The sequence below is a fragment of the Scardinius erythrophthalmus genome (assembly GCF_964197995.2).
Source record: "Scardinius erythrophthalmus genome assembly, chromosome: 23".
Lineage (NCBI taxonomy): Eukaryota > Metazoa > Chordata > Actinopteri > Cypriniformes > Leuciscidae > Scardinius > Scardinius erythrophthalmus.
This window is the reverse complement of record NC_138243.1, coordinates 11,455,371-11,472,457: the sequence shown is the minus strand read 5'-3', so window position 1 is coordinate 11,472,457 and position 17,087 is coordinate 11,455,371. Positions and strand designations below refer to the sequence as shown.

The 17,087-nt window shown below is 36.4% G+C and overlaps 1 protein-coding gene across 2 annotated transcripts in view; it reads right to left on the bottom strand.

The window, feature by feature from the left end:
* kcnn2 (potassium calcium-activated channel subfamily N member 2) overlaps positions 1–17,087 on the bottom strand; it is a gene marked incomplete at its 3' end in the record, with an annotated part of 38,400 nt that overhangs the window by 18,989 nt on the left and 2,324 nt on the right. For both annotated transcript variants that reach the window (XM_081354069.1, XM_081354070.1), the window contains exons 3-6: positions 3,261–3,679; positions 2,258–2,399; positions 2,073–2,183; positions 203–330 (exon numbers count right to left, since the gene is read on the bottom strand). In XM_081354069.1, coding sequence (XP_081210195.1) covers positions 203–330; positions 2,073–2,183; positions 2,258–2,399; positions 3,261–3,679 — 800 coding nt within the window. The remainder of the gene's footprint in view (positions 1–202; positions 331–2,072; positions 2,184–2,257; positions 2,400–3,260; positions 3,680–17,087) is intronic.

Here is a 17,087-nt window from a genome sequence, read left to right as displayed (position 1 = left end):
GCGATACTAAATATCTCACATTAGCCAAACAGATACGGTACAAACGGATTTACCCATTCAAACACGACAAAAATGAATCCATTATCAGCGGCTCCTACACTGGGCTACAGGTGTCAAACAATTCAGAGCTGGAACCGTTTAACGCTCACTGAAAAACAGACACAGCGAGAAGTCCTCAAGGCTCTCCAGAGGTCTGACTTACTGGTGAATGGCTTGAAGGAACTTGCGCTGATGTTTCCTGACTTTGGCGTGGTCCATCTTCCTCACCAGCTTGGTGTTTTTATAAATGAGCCACGTCTCCCTGAGAACATTAGCAGCTGTGTTTTTCACCTGTGGGAGAGAGTTAGCATTGTAGCATTCAGCACTCAGTTAGCTAAGGCATCCTGGGCTCTGATGTTTGAACGTGGCTTACTTGATTTGCATAATATGTTTTAGTATAGAGTAAACCTGGGATTTCTACTGGAATAGTTAGCTTGCTAGCAATCAAACAAGCTAACTAGCTGCTAGCAAGCTAAATAACTAGAGTTAGCTAACTAGCTGCTCTTTTTAAAGCAGTAAAAGTGAATGGGACAGGGGGTCAGGGACAGGAGCTGCTAAAATGTCAAAAAAGGCGCCATAGAGGTTCACCAAGCCTTACCAGCATATAACATATAGGAGACTGCTTGGGAAACCTGTTTGAAAACAATCCTTTTGCTAACACTGTAGAGTGTAACTGTCAGATTCCAGAAGTAAAAATCCCATTTGTTTTCTCCATAGGGGAACAGATTTTTTAACAATAACTTTAAACCATTAAAAAGATAGATCTACTGTGACCTACTAAGTTTTTAATCAATTGTATATGCTTTTGTTGAAACCATCAACCTGCATTACTCAAACTTTTTTTCAATAATTGTGTTGAACGTGGAAAAAACTACATTACCCATGAGTCTGCAATGATTCTGAATCAAACAAATCCTCTTTAAATAACTTTTAAAGAACTCTTTAGCGTCCACCCACTCCCATGAGGCACTGCAAATGACAAGTCAGTTTCTCTATGACTGCATCCAAAATCGCATACTTGCCTACTATATAGTAGGCGAAAAAGAGTATGTGACAAAAGAAGTATGTCTGAATTCACAGTACTAAAGAGTAGGCAAAACTTACCTGGATGACCTACTACTTCTGGCGAGATTCTTACTATCCCATGAGGCCACAGGAGAGGATTTGTGAATGACAGTGAAGCGACGCAACTGACGCTGGTAGATCACATGATAAATAATGACAACGAGGGGAATGTAGTATGTCCGGATTAAATTCATACTACACACATTCATACTATATAGAACATACTTTTTTAGTGAAGTAATTACTTCACTAAATTTTATTTCGGACACAGCCTATATTTCCTTATATTTGCAATGCTTCATGGGACTGTAGTTCTTTCCCTCATTAAAGCTGTAAAGTATACAGTCTTGTACTTTTGCCTTTTTTGCTTCAAATCAAAGTGTATATTGTTTTCATTCACCTCATAGCTGTTTGGTTTGGTTCATGGCTTATAACTTTTATACATTTTTATAAAAAATATTTTTGAAATCCCTATGGGAAAAATACTTATGGAAGCAAGGCAGCTGGAAAAGTGGACGGCCACAGTTGCCCTCTATTGGCACAGCATTAGGATTAATCCTCTGCTAGTTTAATTGACTAATCTTTCAATTTGGTCCAGAGAACTCAAAACTTTGGTTTATATCTAGTTCATGTTAAGAAGCTTTTCCGGCTAACCAAGTAAGCCATGTTTGAAGAATGAAACCTTGAATATTTAGCCTATTTCTTGACATGTCCAGCCTATTTCTCATATTTCTGTCAGGCCAAACATTATTACTGATGATTTTCTTCTCAAAAAGCTTATAAATCAACTATATATTGAATTTGTTTATTTTGAGCAGTGTCACATTAAATTAATTCACACATTTTGTTTATATTTAATAAATGCATCTTATTTTCCACTTTGCATAAGCAGGATATTATTTTCACAGGTTTGCGGGGATTAAGAATAAACTGTGACATAAGGCTAAGATTTGGGATTTCAGACTTACCCTTTTTGTCAGCTGGGTGTCCATCATAAAGTTATGTACATGTTTTTCGGCTTTGGTTAATTCCAGTTTTTTTGCGACCACAGCGACCACCAAAGCAGTGCATCCGGCACCCTGACAAAACAAACACCAGCCTTAAGCACTGAGTCAAAAACAAAAGGTGTGTTACGCAGATATACGCCACTTACCATGATGCCGGTGAGGAGACAGACCCCTTTCCCACAGTATGTATTAGGAACCATATCTCCATATCCAATCGTAAGAAAAGTTATTGAGATCAACCACATGGCTCCAAGGAAATTGCTGGTTACATCCATGTTGTCATGGTATCTAGTAAATGTTAAATGACATATTAGAAAAACAGCAACAGTTACTATACATTGACTGACTTAATTGTAAGTTAATCAATCAGCCATGAAAATGTAGCTAATTTGTCTGGCATTATAGATGTAAGCAGTGTTGACTCCACTACAGAGTATTGGACATGCTGTTGTTGCTGTAAGCTAATACTTAATTGGCTAATTGAGAGATCTAGACTGTTGGGTCACAATTGACTCAGTTTCCAAGGCTATTTAACTGCAGTTTAAAAGGTTTCGCAGCACACCTGTCTGCAACGTGAGAGATGTGATACTCCATAGGGTTTAACAGGTTGAGAAAAAGGCACAGTATCGTTTTTCTCTGAAATGACACATTTTGATACTTAGATCTCAGTTTGTAAAAATCACCTAGTAACTGTGAATTATTACAATTGTATATAATGAAACATGAATTCATGATAATTGTATAATTAATATAGGAATATAAAAGGAAAAACTTGATATATTATTAATTTTCCCAAAAATCACCAAGTAACTATGAATTATAATTTTTTGTACAAATATATATTAATATGTAATTGTGAGTGTGTATTCCAAAAAGGTCACCTATGTTATTCACAACATGATAATGATAATAATTGTAGTTAATATATATGTGTGTGTGTATATATAAATATATATATAATACAATTAATTATCATGACTTCATAAATTCAGTTCAGAAATTAGATCAATTGTATATATATATATATATATATATATATATATATATATATACACACAATTTTTTTCATACAATTTTAGGTCTGACTTAAAGATCTTATCTTGAAAACCGATTATCATTAACTACTGTCAGAGCAACAAAGTGGTCCACCTTTCGCACGCCCTCACAGTCCAGGCGGCGATGATCCACAGAGAAATGGTGAACACCAGCAGCACTGTCCCGGGACATATAGTCATGAGGGTCTTCATGACAAAGCGTGTGTTGAAGTTTATCTTGTTGAGGGCACCGATACTGCGGGACGAAGCATCGGTAAAGAGTTTGCTATGCAGCAGCATGACGCGAGCAATGAGGTACAGACGGAGAAACATGGGAATGGACAGGATGATATCCACGTCGGCGTCCGTCTTGGAAGGGGCGTAAGAAAAGGCTAGCCGCGCCGTCCACGTGAAGGTGTAGTTGCCCGGGATGGGGTGTATGGCGCACACCAAGATCTCCAGACAGATGAAGAAGATGCGCTCGTAGGTCATGGCTATCCTCCAGTCGTCTGCGGCGTTGTCCACCATGAATAGCTATTTGGAGAAAAACAGTTTTTAAAGCAAAGCAGTAGAAGCAGAAAAAAAAAAAAAACATTTTATGTTCCTCCAGAAATGTAAAACAGTATAGGGTAAGAAACTTTAATTTAATTTTTAAATAATAATTATGTAATATAGAATTTTTTTAATAGAATTCTATGAAAATAAGTAAAAATATCTCAAATAATTTTGCACCTCAAGTAATTTTTTCTTTAGCAACAAGGATTTATTCAGTGCACATCATTTCCCCCACTAGACTGTATTTACAACCTTGGCCTGTCAGATTCTGCCAAGATGCGTTACTCAAAGGCTTCCCTCAGGTTTCTCTCCATTTGACCAGCGGCCCTGGAGCCACACTGCTTTTTTGTACTCTTGCTAAATAGAATCTCCCTCTTTCCCCTTCTTCCCAATCCCATAAATATTTCCATAATATAAAAATTTGCTTCTCAATAGTGCAAATTTCACTGATCACTTTTTTAGCAGCCGTGGTTCCTCAAGTATTTTCCCATTTTCAAATAATTTTTACATAATTTTAAAAAATCCTTAAAAAATTCCTCTTGCAGCTCATCTCTTCTCTTCTCTGATGATGTGTTTACTGGCACGAGGGCGGGGCAACCTGTCACTCACATGAGATCCACCAATAGCAAACCACAACCATCCAATCAATTCCCCATGGACGAAATCAAGTCCCACCTTTTATTTATTCTTGTTTGAGAAGCCGTTTCACTCAGATACAAGTCACAATAGAGAAGTACACACTATTAAGATTCAAAATTGGTTCGTTAAAATCATCGATCAAAATCATGTTTCAGCGCAGTCCTAGAATGAGAAGTCACAGCAAAATTATGTAATGAATCAAAAACAACAGTAAAATATAACACTATTCACTTGTAGTTACTGATTTTTTTTTACTCAAGGCTAAAACAATATATTTTAAGTTTATTGCAAAATATTTAGACATATAAAAATATGTTCGAGGTTCGAAGGCCAGCTCACACTAACACAAATGCTTGGAATGAAGACTTGGTCAGATTTTTGAATGCACTTTTTAGTGCTGTCAAATCAAGTAATCACGATTAATCGCATCTAACATAAAAGTTTATGTTTATATAATATATGTGTGTTATATATATATATATATATATATATATATATATATATATATATATATATATATATTTGTAACAGGAAGACATAGACACAGAAGATGAAGATTCAAACGAGTAACTTTATGTCATGTGTCAGTGTATGTTTGGACTTTCAGTTTGTGATTTGATTTGTTCCTGTTTTCCTTTGTTCTTTTCCCGCCACTCCTTCCACTTCCACTCCTGTGGCCGTCCACAGGATATATACAATATATACAGTACACACACACACACACACACACACACACACACACACACACACACACACACACACACACACACACGTATGCCTATTGATTAACACGGAGAAAAAACAAAGTCACACAGTATTTTCATGTTTTCAAACAGCCATTCAGATTTTTGTATTCCCTATGGTGTTTTTCCAATAACACCAAACACAAGAGTATAGAGACAAGAGAGCCAATATCTTCATCTCCTATTCACTGAAGCTTAGGAAAATACTTTGTTTGTTAATGCCACCAAGTCCTAGTTTTATGTAGCAGCAGTGTCTCCAGGCACAAGACCAAAAGCACAACTCAGTTTAAGTCGCAGTGCAATGGAAAAGAAGGAAAATGGAAAACAGAGATTAGTACTCAACTGACGGCATGCTAATTTTCATGTCAGACAGAACAGACGCATTAACTACCGTTCAATTCAAATTTAAAATGTTTACCGCACCAAACATTTGTATTGGGAGCATGTAAACTCTTTTACATCATTTGCAATGCTTCATGGGAATGGAAAGTAACTAATCTAAAAGGCTGCCCCACACTAACATATTTCCACAAACATGATGATAAATAAGTCATAAATTTAACTGGTTTGTTCCTCTAGTGTGTGTGGAGCGCCGTGATGTGATGCACAACACACACAAACAGATTCATCCACAAACAACCAGAGTCCCTGCTGAGAACACTGGAAATCTCACAAAATCTCTCGCAGTCAAACGTGACTTTAGAGTAAACAAACATGGCGGACGACCAGCAAGAAGAAATAGTGATAATAGTGTTTGGACTGCTTTTTACAGAAAACTTGCAGGGAAAAAAAGAAAAAGGTTTTGGATGAAGTCGTGGATATTGTTATGCTTCCATCTTCCATTAGCTCGCTTTCTGATTTGGTATCGTTTCGTTCCACGTGACAATCTACAGAGCACGTTTGTCCTCGGGGTTCCCCACACAACAGGATTTCTGGTCGTAAATATTTAACATGTCGGTCCCAATGATTCAATCACTCTTTACACATCTCGCACAGGACTGCCAACTTTTGAGTTCAGCTTGGAGTGACAATTATTGGGATCACAAGAAGTTTATTGTGACTGTCAAAACATTTGGTAACAGAATTTCATTAGGTTTACATGGTATAATGACTGGTTCTGTGTTTTAGGGCTGGGTATTGACAAATTTCACAAATCCGATCTAGATTCGATTCGCTTCAATATCAATTAATTGGGATATATCATGTACAGTACATATTAATTTTGAAACACTGATTGAGCGATTACAGGAGATAACTGATACTTTTCAGTAAGCTGTATCTTTCAACATTCCTTCTGATGTTCATTCATGTTTATTTCATGCTATAACTAGTAGTAAAGAGGAAGGGATGATCGGTTCAGTCATCTGTCACACCACATTAAGGAGTGCCAAAACCACATTCATTGTTTGAATTTCATAATTAAATTGACACTTTGTTTCATATCAAAATAATAATTATAATAATAAACTATTCATATAGCACTTTTCAGGCATAAAATGCAGTTCAAAGTGCTTTACATAGAATTATATAGTTTAATATCAACAGCAACATCACTTTCAATAAAAACATGTGCATCAAACATAAGAAATCAAATGAATCAAAAATAACCTGCTCTGTGTTGTCTGTCAGCGTGAGGATATGGACGTGCGGCGTGAGAGAACAGTGTCAATTGAGTGCTTCTAACGCTGAATGTGTGAGAGTTGGCAGCCCTGCCTCACACCATAGGAAAATCTGATAAGATAATCTGTAGAACCATCCTGATAATCAGGACTTTACCTAGGATTGTCAGAAGGGGAGAATTGGGCCCAAAATCGACCCGATTACCTTGGAGTGTGTGGGTGCCTTAAAGGGATAGTTCACCCAAAAATGAAAATTATCCCATGATTTACTCATCCTCAAGCCATCCTAGGTATATATGACTTTCTTCTTTCAGCCAAACATAATCAGAGAGAGTTATATCTAAAAATATCCTGGCTCTTCCAAGCTTAAAATAGGAGTGAATATTAACAGAGATTTTGAAAAAACCCCAAAAAGCGCATACATACATCGTAAAAGTAATCTATACGGCTCCAGGGGGGTAATAAAGGCCTTCTGAAGCGAAGCAATGCGTTTTTGTAAGAAAAATATCCATATTTCTACCTTTAAAAACTACAATCACTGGCTTCCGTACTCAAGTCTAGCTCTGTCGGAAGAGTGACCTCTGACCTGACGCATTGATGAACGCGGAAGTGCAGAGGACAGAGCAAAACAAACCACCGGTCACGAATTACAAGTCTAAAGGCCCGTTCACACCAAGGACGATAACTATAAAGATAACTATAAAGATATAATTCTAAAAATCGTTCTCCATATTAAAGAATAACAGAGTTCACACCACAACTATAACGATAAAGATATGAGGAACGATATCGTTGGGATCACTTTCAGAACGATTTTTTTTCAGCTGTCAAACGCTAAAACACTGACAGTCAATCAGAATCCATTCTAATTTAAAGGTCTCGCGCATTTAAAATGGGGCGCGCGCGCGCGCGTGCTTAGAATAAAAAGACCGTTATCGTTCGTTGGTGTGGACGCATATATAGTTATCTTTGTCGTTATCTTTATAGTTATCGTGCTTGGTGTGAACGGGCCTTAAATCAAGAATTTTTAAAGAGAAATGTTGGAGGAGCTTGAGTTTGTTGCCCAGCCCTGTTTGTTTGAACCGCGAGAGTCGTCTCCTCTCATCTAAGCTTAAATGCTACGCCCGCATCCTACGTCATACGCCGGAACTCGACTCTCGTGAACTCGTGAATGGACGTTACCGGAAGCTAGTGATTACGGTTTATAAAATAATAAACACGGATATTTTTCTTACAAAAACGCATTGCTTCGCTTCATAAAGCCTTTATAAACCCCCTGGAGCCGTATGGATTACTTTTATGATGCATGGATTCACTTTTTTGGGCTTCAAAATCACTAGTCACTATTCACTCCCATTATAAAGCTTGGAAGAGCCAGGATATTTTTTGATATAACTCAAGATTGTGTTTGGCTGAAGGAAGAAAGTCATATAAACCTAGGATGGCTTTTGTGTGAACTATCCCTTTAATTGGTCGAGGTCCTTTCAGCATTATGGAGAGTGCAGTTCTTCACTAGGAATTCTTCAAAAATGAAGTTGAAAGATCACACTGATCTTGACACAGTAGGTCTGTCTTGAGGTTTGAAAGATTTATTTGTTATCGTCCAAAATCTACTTCTCTTTTGAGATAGTGAATGGTATTTCACTTGCGGAAACCAGTCTGTTGCGCTCAACCGTCAGATCCCTGCCCTCCCTGCCGTTCTGTGCCGATCATCTGCGGTTTCATCCTGTGCATTCAATCACCTCGAGGTACCCGACAGTCAACATCAGCGAGAGATATTTCACCAGAGTGGTGCAGTCAGCACAATTCAAAGGCTTCGGCTGACAGATTTTATCCAACGAGACCGTGGCCATCTGATATGAGAAAAGGCGCAAATGATGAACCCCTGATGCAATATGTGCAAACGGGTTTCCTGCCTTCTCACAGCACCAGGCTATTTCACGAGTAATGGGTTTATGCGGTGCGTAACTGAATTACTCTTTAATATGACTCTTGCTTGAGGCGTTAAGAGCTTGCTTCAGTGATGTCCTGTGGTTTTCCCCTCGCGTAGTATAGCACATGTATAAAACCTTAACGCCTGGACAGTTTAATCACATTTATGGTCACTTATTTATTCAGCCTGGTTTGCTGGATCCACAGTATCTGGTGATGTTTGAATGAATCAAATAAAACCTGGCAAAAGAATAATGAAAATTGTAACTGACACCCTGCCAAATAACCTTGATTTAGACTGAATTGCTAATCTCTAAATTCCTCATTAAGAAAAGCAGCACCACTTCTGAAGGCAAATCAGATTAATAACCCGGATCATACGGTATATTCAGTGATAATACATTAAAACATTAATCTAAATGGTGCTTGACCGTACAAAAGGGTGTTGGAGTGACTGCCAGCACATTGCTATAATGTTGCTAATAACTTCTGAGTAGTTATTGGCACTTTGCTATGCTAGGATGTTCTGGCTGGTTGCTAGGTGGTTGCTAGGGCATTCTGTGAGGTTTCTTGCTAGCATTCCTTTCTTCAACAAACTGCACGATTTGAGGTATTGACGTCTGTAACAGAGACAAAGTAATGATTTTGCTGCAAATATAAAATATATTTTAGATATACTTTTACTTTTATGTTTTGTATAGCAAAAACATTAGAGTTTGGCAAGTTTGATTCATTTCCATTAATCAGTTCAAACTGTCCATTTCAGCGAATTGATTCATAACTCAAAATGAAATTAATTTATTTAGGCCCTTTAAGCTCTAATATGTGCAAAAAAACAACAGCAATATTCACCTATTACATATTTACCAAAATGTATGAAACTTATAATGAATGATCCTGCCAAAATACTATTTTTTGTGCATAAAGGCCCTTAATGAAAATGATTATAGGCTATATCATTCTTCTTCTTTTTTTTATTTTTACTGTAGTTTACTTTTTACATTAAATATATTTAAATGTACTTGGCTACAAGTTGAAATGATGTTTACCCAATGGAATACAATTTTTTTTATAGCAAATACATACATATTGAGATTGAATATTAAAAAAAGGCTGGAAAATTGCAAAACATTGAGCTCTTTTTCCCAGATGAGCAATAATAATAAATGGTGATAGTAACTCTTGCTTTAGCGATCATCACTAGAAAATTTTTAATCGTTCGCACAGGAAATAAACCCTTCACGCTTGAAAGCTTTTAGTATGTTTTTTTTTTTAGCCCAAAGACTAATGACAAAATGAACATCTCCATTTTAGACCCTTGTAGTCCCACCTACACATGTTAGTCACATGAATCACACAGCCTCAAAATACGACACTAATCCCTCATATTCATACGACGCTCATGCAAACATAAAAACACACACTCCTACAGCATACTCCAATTCCAAAGTATCAAAATAACATCAAAAATACGGGATGCTCCCAAACATAAAAATAGATCAAACCCAATCAAGTTTTGTTTTGGACATTCTCATCTACACCGACTCACGGAAGGCCAGAAGAAAGGGAGATTTTAGACCAGATAAGACACATCAACTGTCTTAAAAGGCCTGACAATTGCCAGAGATGCTGTAACATTAACCAGCCTGTCTGTTCGTTTAGGCTGTTGTTCGACTTTCCGTGCGAGTGTAACTTAGACAGCGAAACACAAGCTGCCTTTCTGAACGGTGACAGACGCTGTCTTACTCAAAACTTAGCAACAACAACAACAACAACCAACAAACCACATAGCCTGCACAAAGGATGAAAAGCGTGAAGCTTTAATTTTGTTCATATGGGCAAAACATGTCGTCAGGTCACCGCTTTTAACTTGCTAGCTTCAAAACGGAGCAATTAAACATTTAAAATGGGTTAGGTAAGGAAACCTACTTGGTAGGTAAAACCAATTATGGTAATGGATGACCTGCAATACAATACTCAAGGGTGCTTCACCTTCAAGCATCCAATATTCCAACGGAGTGCTTGAGCAGGTAGTTATGGAAAAATGCTGAATTTGACAACAGAGGGGAAGGGGCACATGTAACGGCCTGGTTACAACAGCTAAGGGTCGAGCAGATAACCTCAACAAGTCCGAGAGCGTGACTGCGGCGGCTAACTCAACCAAGGCAAAGCAGAAGTGCAAAAATATAGAAAAATAATCATGAAAATGATCATTTTAGATTTTTTTTGATTTTTAGTAAAAATGGATTGGTATTTTTAGGGCTTTTGAAACTAAATTTTTTTCAATGACAATTATTTCAGGGTATGACAATTTTTAATAGGAATGCTTGCTTTACTTGTCATCACTAAAAATCTTGATTCATTCGCACAGAAAAAAAAAACACTTCATGCCTCAAAGCTTTTAAAAAATAATCATGAAAACAATAATTGAGCAAAAAACCGCCAACTGCAGATTTATTCCCTTCTGTTAAAGCATGAAGATGAATTTTAGTATTCTGTAGGGGTTTTGAAAAATATTTCTTTCTGACAATTATTATTATTATTTTTTTTATAAAGTTTCGCAATACCTAAGAATTAAAACTTAACATATATAATCATATAATATAATATTTTATTAATGTTATGCTTTTGCAGTAAAACAGCATTAGAATGATTCATTTACATTTACAAACTGTCCATTTCAATGTTTCAATGCAGAACTCAACTCACTTTAATGATTCGCTTACATTGTCACGCAAAAACATTCATGTGGTACTTTTCATATATTAAAATGTTTATATATATATATATATATATATATATATACACACACACACACACTGTATGAATATACATATAATGCTGACAAATAAATAAAAAAATAGGATTTTTGTTTCTTTTTACTGAAAAACATACCTTGATTATTTTTAAATAACTGTTATTGTAATTTCTTGTTGTAATGTTCTTTGAACATATTTTGAACAGTATTTTGAACACAAATACACATACATTATATCTTTAATATATCTATAATATGTACAGTAGTACATATATTTTTGTCATTTAATATGACGTTTACACTGTTGCATAGCTTTTATAAAAGGAATTGTATCACTAGTAATGAAATAGAAATTGTTTGACTAAACTAAGCAGTTTAATTGTGTATAATGTACAATTAAATAATTTACAAATACATTATAAAACGATTTAGTTGAAGACTCAGTATTTATATAATTTTACTTTTGACGCGTTTCTATTCTCGTATGAAAGGCTGCAGGTAGATTTGTAGTGGTAGCTCCATCACCCCCGGGCTCCTCTAATACAGCGTGAGATACAGCGCTCAGTGGAATGATGGATGCAAGGCTGACTTTGGCAGAGCATGTGGATTAATGAAAACCGCAATAAAAAACGGCCTAAACTGATCAGCGCAATGCAAGGTCGATGGCTCTTCTGAAGCAACCGCACTCACTGTTGCCTTACCAGACCTGAACTCTGTTAAAACACAAAGACAACAAAATAATCGATTAAACACGTGTCCATACAGGGCTCTTAGCTTGGTGCTTTGTGCTCCTGTTGACACTTCGCCTTGACAAGGGCACGGACAAAAGGTCGTCTGCCTTCGTGCTATCCGTCTGTCTAGTAGGCAGCAGGGGTTGGTTACTGGTTTCAGAAGAGCTCAATATAACTAATGGAGCATGGCTCAATATTTAATCTGTGTAATGTAGAGAATGGGAACATATATCTTGTCGCTAAGAAAAGAAATCGCTCAGTCTCATTAGAGAATTAGGTAGAGAGGTTCAGCCCAATTACAAATTAATGCAATGGTTAATTTATGATATCAAAGTGGGTCCTAAGAGGCCACTTTTGCTAAGTAAATCCTCAGTTGTAGGTTGCTTTCAGCTTTCAAGTTTCTTTGAAGAAGGACCCGCATGCTTTCAGAGTTTGCATTTGTGTAATTGAATGCCGTCAGTAAACGATGACAGCTGTTGTTTTATAAGGTAACTCAATTGACCTCTGTGTGTCTAGTGAATTAAATTCAAAATGTATAGAATAAAATCATATAATATAAAAGGCACTGGTCATGTCACATTAAATGAATTCAATTAAAAGTAAATAATACTTAGTTTAATCTTAATCCATACTGTTATTTCGCTCAGAGAAAACGCATGGGTCACTGATGGAGGTTTCTTATTTTAATAAACTGTAACTCTCTTTATCATTTTAAATAAAAAAAAAATACATTATTAAAGGGATTGTAGATCCTATACCTTGAACTGAATTTGAATGTACAGTAAATACCTTCAATTGACAATTTTGTTTTATGTTAAAATGATAAAACCTTAAATTTCTCTGAGCTACGTTACCGTATATATGAAGACATCCGATGCAAAGCCTCTAAAAGCCACCTCTGTCAAAAATGAGATATTAATATTGAGTGAATGCTCTCCGCACATAGTATATGTTCATCAAATACGTTCACTTCAAACTCACTAAATCCCAGCCTCAGCCCATTCAGAAACGCCTGTACTTGGGTAGAAACCTATACATGATAAAAATGTATGATTTTTTTATTATAAAAACGTTAGACTGACTTAGAGAATTCCATCTGAAGTTTTCATATGCTCTAGAATTTTAAATAAAACAATTAAATTAAATTAAATCAGCAGTTGTCTCAAATTAATTGAATAAACAAATACAGTTTAAATTAAATCAGCTGTTGTTTCAAATGAATCTAATAAAAACAAGAAGCTTCTAATTGAATCTCATAATATCTATGCTGTAATCCAGCTCAGTGAAAACTCAGGGGTCAGTGGTGAAGGATGGATACGTGACACTCGGCAGTCGTCTCGGGTAGAGTTTAGTTGTCACAGAAAAAGGTAGTGCACATCCCCTATAGTGCATCAGCGCTGCTCACGTGCATTCATCACGTGTAATACGTCGTGTTAAACACACAAGTGATTCGTGGTTCACTTGCAGCTAACAATCATATATAACTGCTGCAAATGAAGGTCATTACTTAAAAGAATGAAATACTTAGCCTATATTTCTTATCAATATGGCAATGATGTGCATGTATTTCTAATGGGCAGGGCCCCGGCTGGTACCTTCGGAAAGGCACATTTTTCAGGTAAAGCATTCCCATGATCGATGTCCCTCAGAGGCTTGTGGGCCCTAAATATTACAGAGCGCAACTGGCTCATGAATACACGCCGTAATAATTCAACAGTGTGAAAAGTAATAAAACTGCTCAGGCATTTATGGTTGCAGAGCCAGGGCTCTTAATGGCTTTTTTTTTACGGGGGGGATTTGCATGCATATTACAAAACAGTGATTTTGTTTCATGTACACGTCACACAGACATGTACAAAAACACCTTATATATGCTTCTATATATACTGTGACAATTTGATGTGTTAGATTGAACTTCTAAAACATCTGTACGCAGAGCACAAGCATTATTATATTAAAGGAACAGTGCAAACCCAAAATGAAATGTATGTCATTTATGTTGTTTCAAAGCCATATTTATTCATCCGTGAAATACATGGATTGGGCAAACCGATATAAATTTCCTCTGTGCTTGTATTTTCTAGGAATTAAACCCATGAGCTTGGTGTTACAGCCAGCATGTACTACTTTTTGGCAGCAGAAAATCAGTCATTATCTACATCCATTTTATGGAAAAGAGCAGCTTAAACATTGTGCCAAACATCTCCTTTTAGCGCTTCACGGAAAGACATAAAATAACATAGGGGAAGAACAACATCACGGGGAGTAAATGATGACAGACTTCTCTTTTTTAACACTAGTTAACAGAAAGTTAAAAACTTAAGGTCCACTTTCTGCACCCTGCATCCTCTTCATCAGTGCCACAGAGGTCATCAGCCGCAAGACTTTTTTAATGCCCAAGTTAGATCGTCTGGTTTATTGTCATCATATTGCATCGTTATTCTCATTCCTCTCAAGCCAACAACACCTAATTGCCTCCACATCAATGGCCACAGTGAGGAAATCTCAACATGGCTCTTTGACATCTCAGGTGGAGGGCTGTTCATCGCCTGCGGTCTTGGCAAATTCGAAGTTTTTCCATCCCTGTTGAAGGTCAATGTATTTTCTTCTTGTTTTGACTCCCAGCCCATCAAAAACCCTGAAGTCATGCTGGATCACACCGCAGAAACTGTCTAATTGAGCAACTTCACAAGTCAAATTTAAAGGGATAGATCTTGAAGAATATGGGTAACCGAACAGTAGATGGGCCACACTGACTTCCATAGAACGGAAAATAAATACTATGCAAGTCAATCAACTGTTTGATTACCGACATCCTTCAGATTATCTTCTGTTATGTTCAGCAGAAGAAAGAAACTCATACATGGAACAACCTGAGGGTGAGTAAATGATGCCTGAATCTTAATTTTGTCTATCATTTTATCTTTCTTATGGCCTTCTCAGGCCATTAGTCATTGTCAACTACATTACGGCAAAAGGTTTGACTTTACCCGCAATGTGAGCTTTACAGGAATAATTGACTGGAAACTGAAAATTCTCTCTCACCCTTATGTTGCTCCAAACCTGTAAGTCTTTCTTCCTTCCGTGGAACGCTCAAGGAGACGTTTTGAAGAATGGTCATGCTGTTCTTTTCCAATTAAAAGTGAATGGGGATGGATGCTGTGAAGCTCCAAAAATGACAAAAAGAGCGTACATAAAAGTAGTCCATATGATGTATATTCTCAATATTCTTATGATGTCCCATCAAACGTATGATGTCAAACCTGGTGTCTTGATGCACAGTTTTCTAATATACATACATGCACAACTAAGCTTTGATAGTAGTTGTATGCACGTTTATGGTAATTTAGTTATACTCTATGTAAAGAAGCAGCGTGAACATTCCTCAAAATATCTTTTGTTCTGCTACAGAATAATTACTTTAAGGTGTGTAAATGATGATTTTTTTTTTTGGGGGGGAGAATTGTCCAAAATGCTGCAGCCTTGTCACTAACTGAAATCCTATGTCATGCCTTTGAACATGTGACTCAAAAAAACACACACACAAAAACACGCACACTATTAACTAATAACACTTTCTCCGTTCTGCCAATAGCACTACAATCTTGTTGGCACTATGTACTTACTGGCAGTACAAGCTTATTGGCGCTCCTTGGCCTTATCTAAGTGCCTAATTTATATATTTAGCCATTAACGCAAGTATCACTCAAAACCAATATATCCACTACGGTACGACAGCTACAGCTTATTTATAAAAATAAATAAATAACATTCTCATCAGCTAGTGAAAATATATATGGGCAATACCCCCCCCCCCCAAAAAAAAACCCTGTATGAGTGTATGCAATATGCAAACATTCATATATATAATAATTCAGTAAAAAAGTCCTTATTTGAAACAAAAAATGAATAAATAAAGCTTTTACGGACATGAAATTCAAACCCCCGGCAATAAACGTATGTTAATCAATGTGAAATTGACATGGCCCTCTGTTATTAAATCCTTTGGGCTAATCTGTCCATCCCACAAGAAATTAACAGTGATATTTCCTTATTGGAAAAGCCACACATGGTTTCACTTCATAATAAGCCTGTCCGATTCAACTTGAATGAGATATTTGTATAGTTTGAAAGTTGAATGAAATAATAATAAATGAATAAATCATTCCTACAGGGTTCCCACACTTTTGACAACTGGATATGGTTTGTTTAATAGCGCACATAAAGAGTGACTTTTGTTATGTGAATTATTATTTAGTTAATTTATGATTTTAATATGATTTGTAATATAATTTGCTTATTAATTAATTAATTGTATTCATTTTAATAATTGTATTCGTCTCCCAGGCCTACAAATCAGTTTTAAAAGCCAATCTCAAATATCCTGATTTCATATGACCATGTGAACTCTGAAAGCATGAACATGAAAGAACGAAAAAGAAAGAAGTGGAATAAATCTAATAAATCTTTGATGCCACATTTCCCTGGCTGCAGAGTATTTTAAGAAACATCACGGAGACTGTTCAGAAATTGACAGTATCTCATTCTCATCAGCACAGGATAAATGCCATCTTTTGTTATTAATGCATTACTTAATGCAAAGAAATGCATTACAGAGGAGATATAGATGCTGAGTTGCATAAAGTTCACCAGTAATACAGTAATACAACAATTCACTGATCCAAGGTCATAAGACTGAGTGCTTTCCAAGTACTACAACCCTCAAGTGAAGTTCTTTCTCTCAACAAATATGGGCAAAAAACCGCCTCAAGTGCAGATTTTAGCGTTTACTAATAACAATATGGAGACATTGTACTGAAAGCTTCTACCTAATCTATAAATTATATTTCTGTTGAGAAAGCGCAAGTGCAAGTCCATAATCAACACAGGTAATAGACTATGAATCTCATGTTATGCTCTGGTAGATTTCTAAAACGATTCTATGAAGATTAATAAACACTCAAC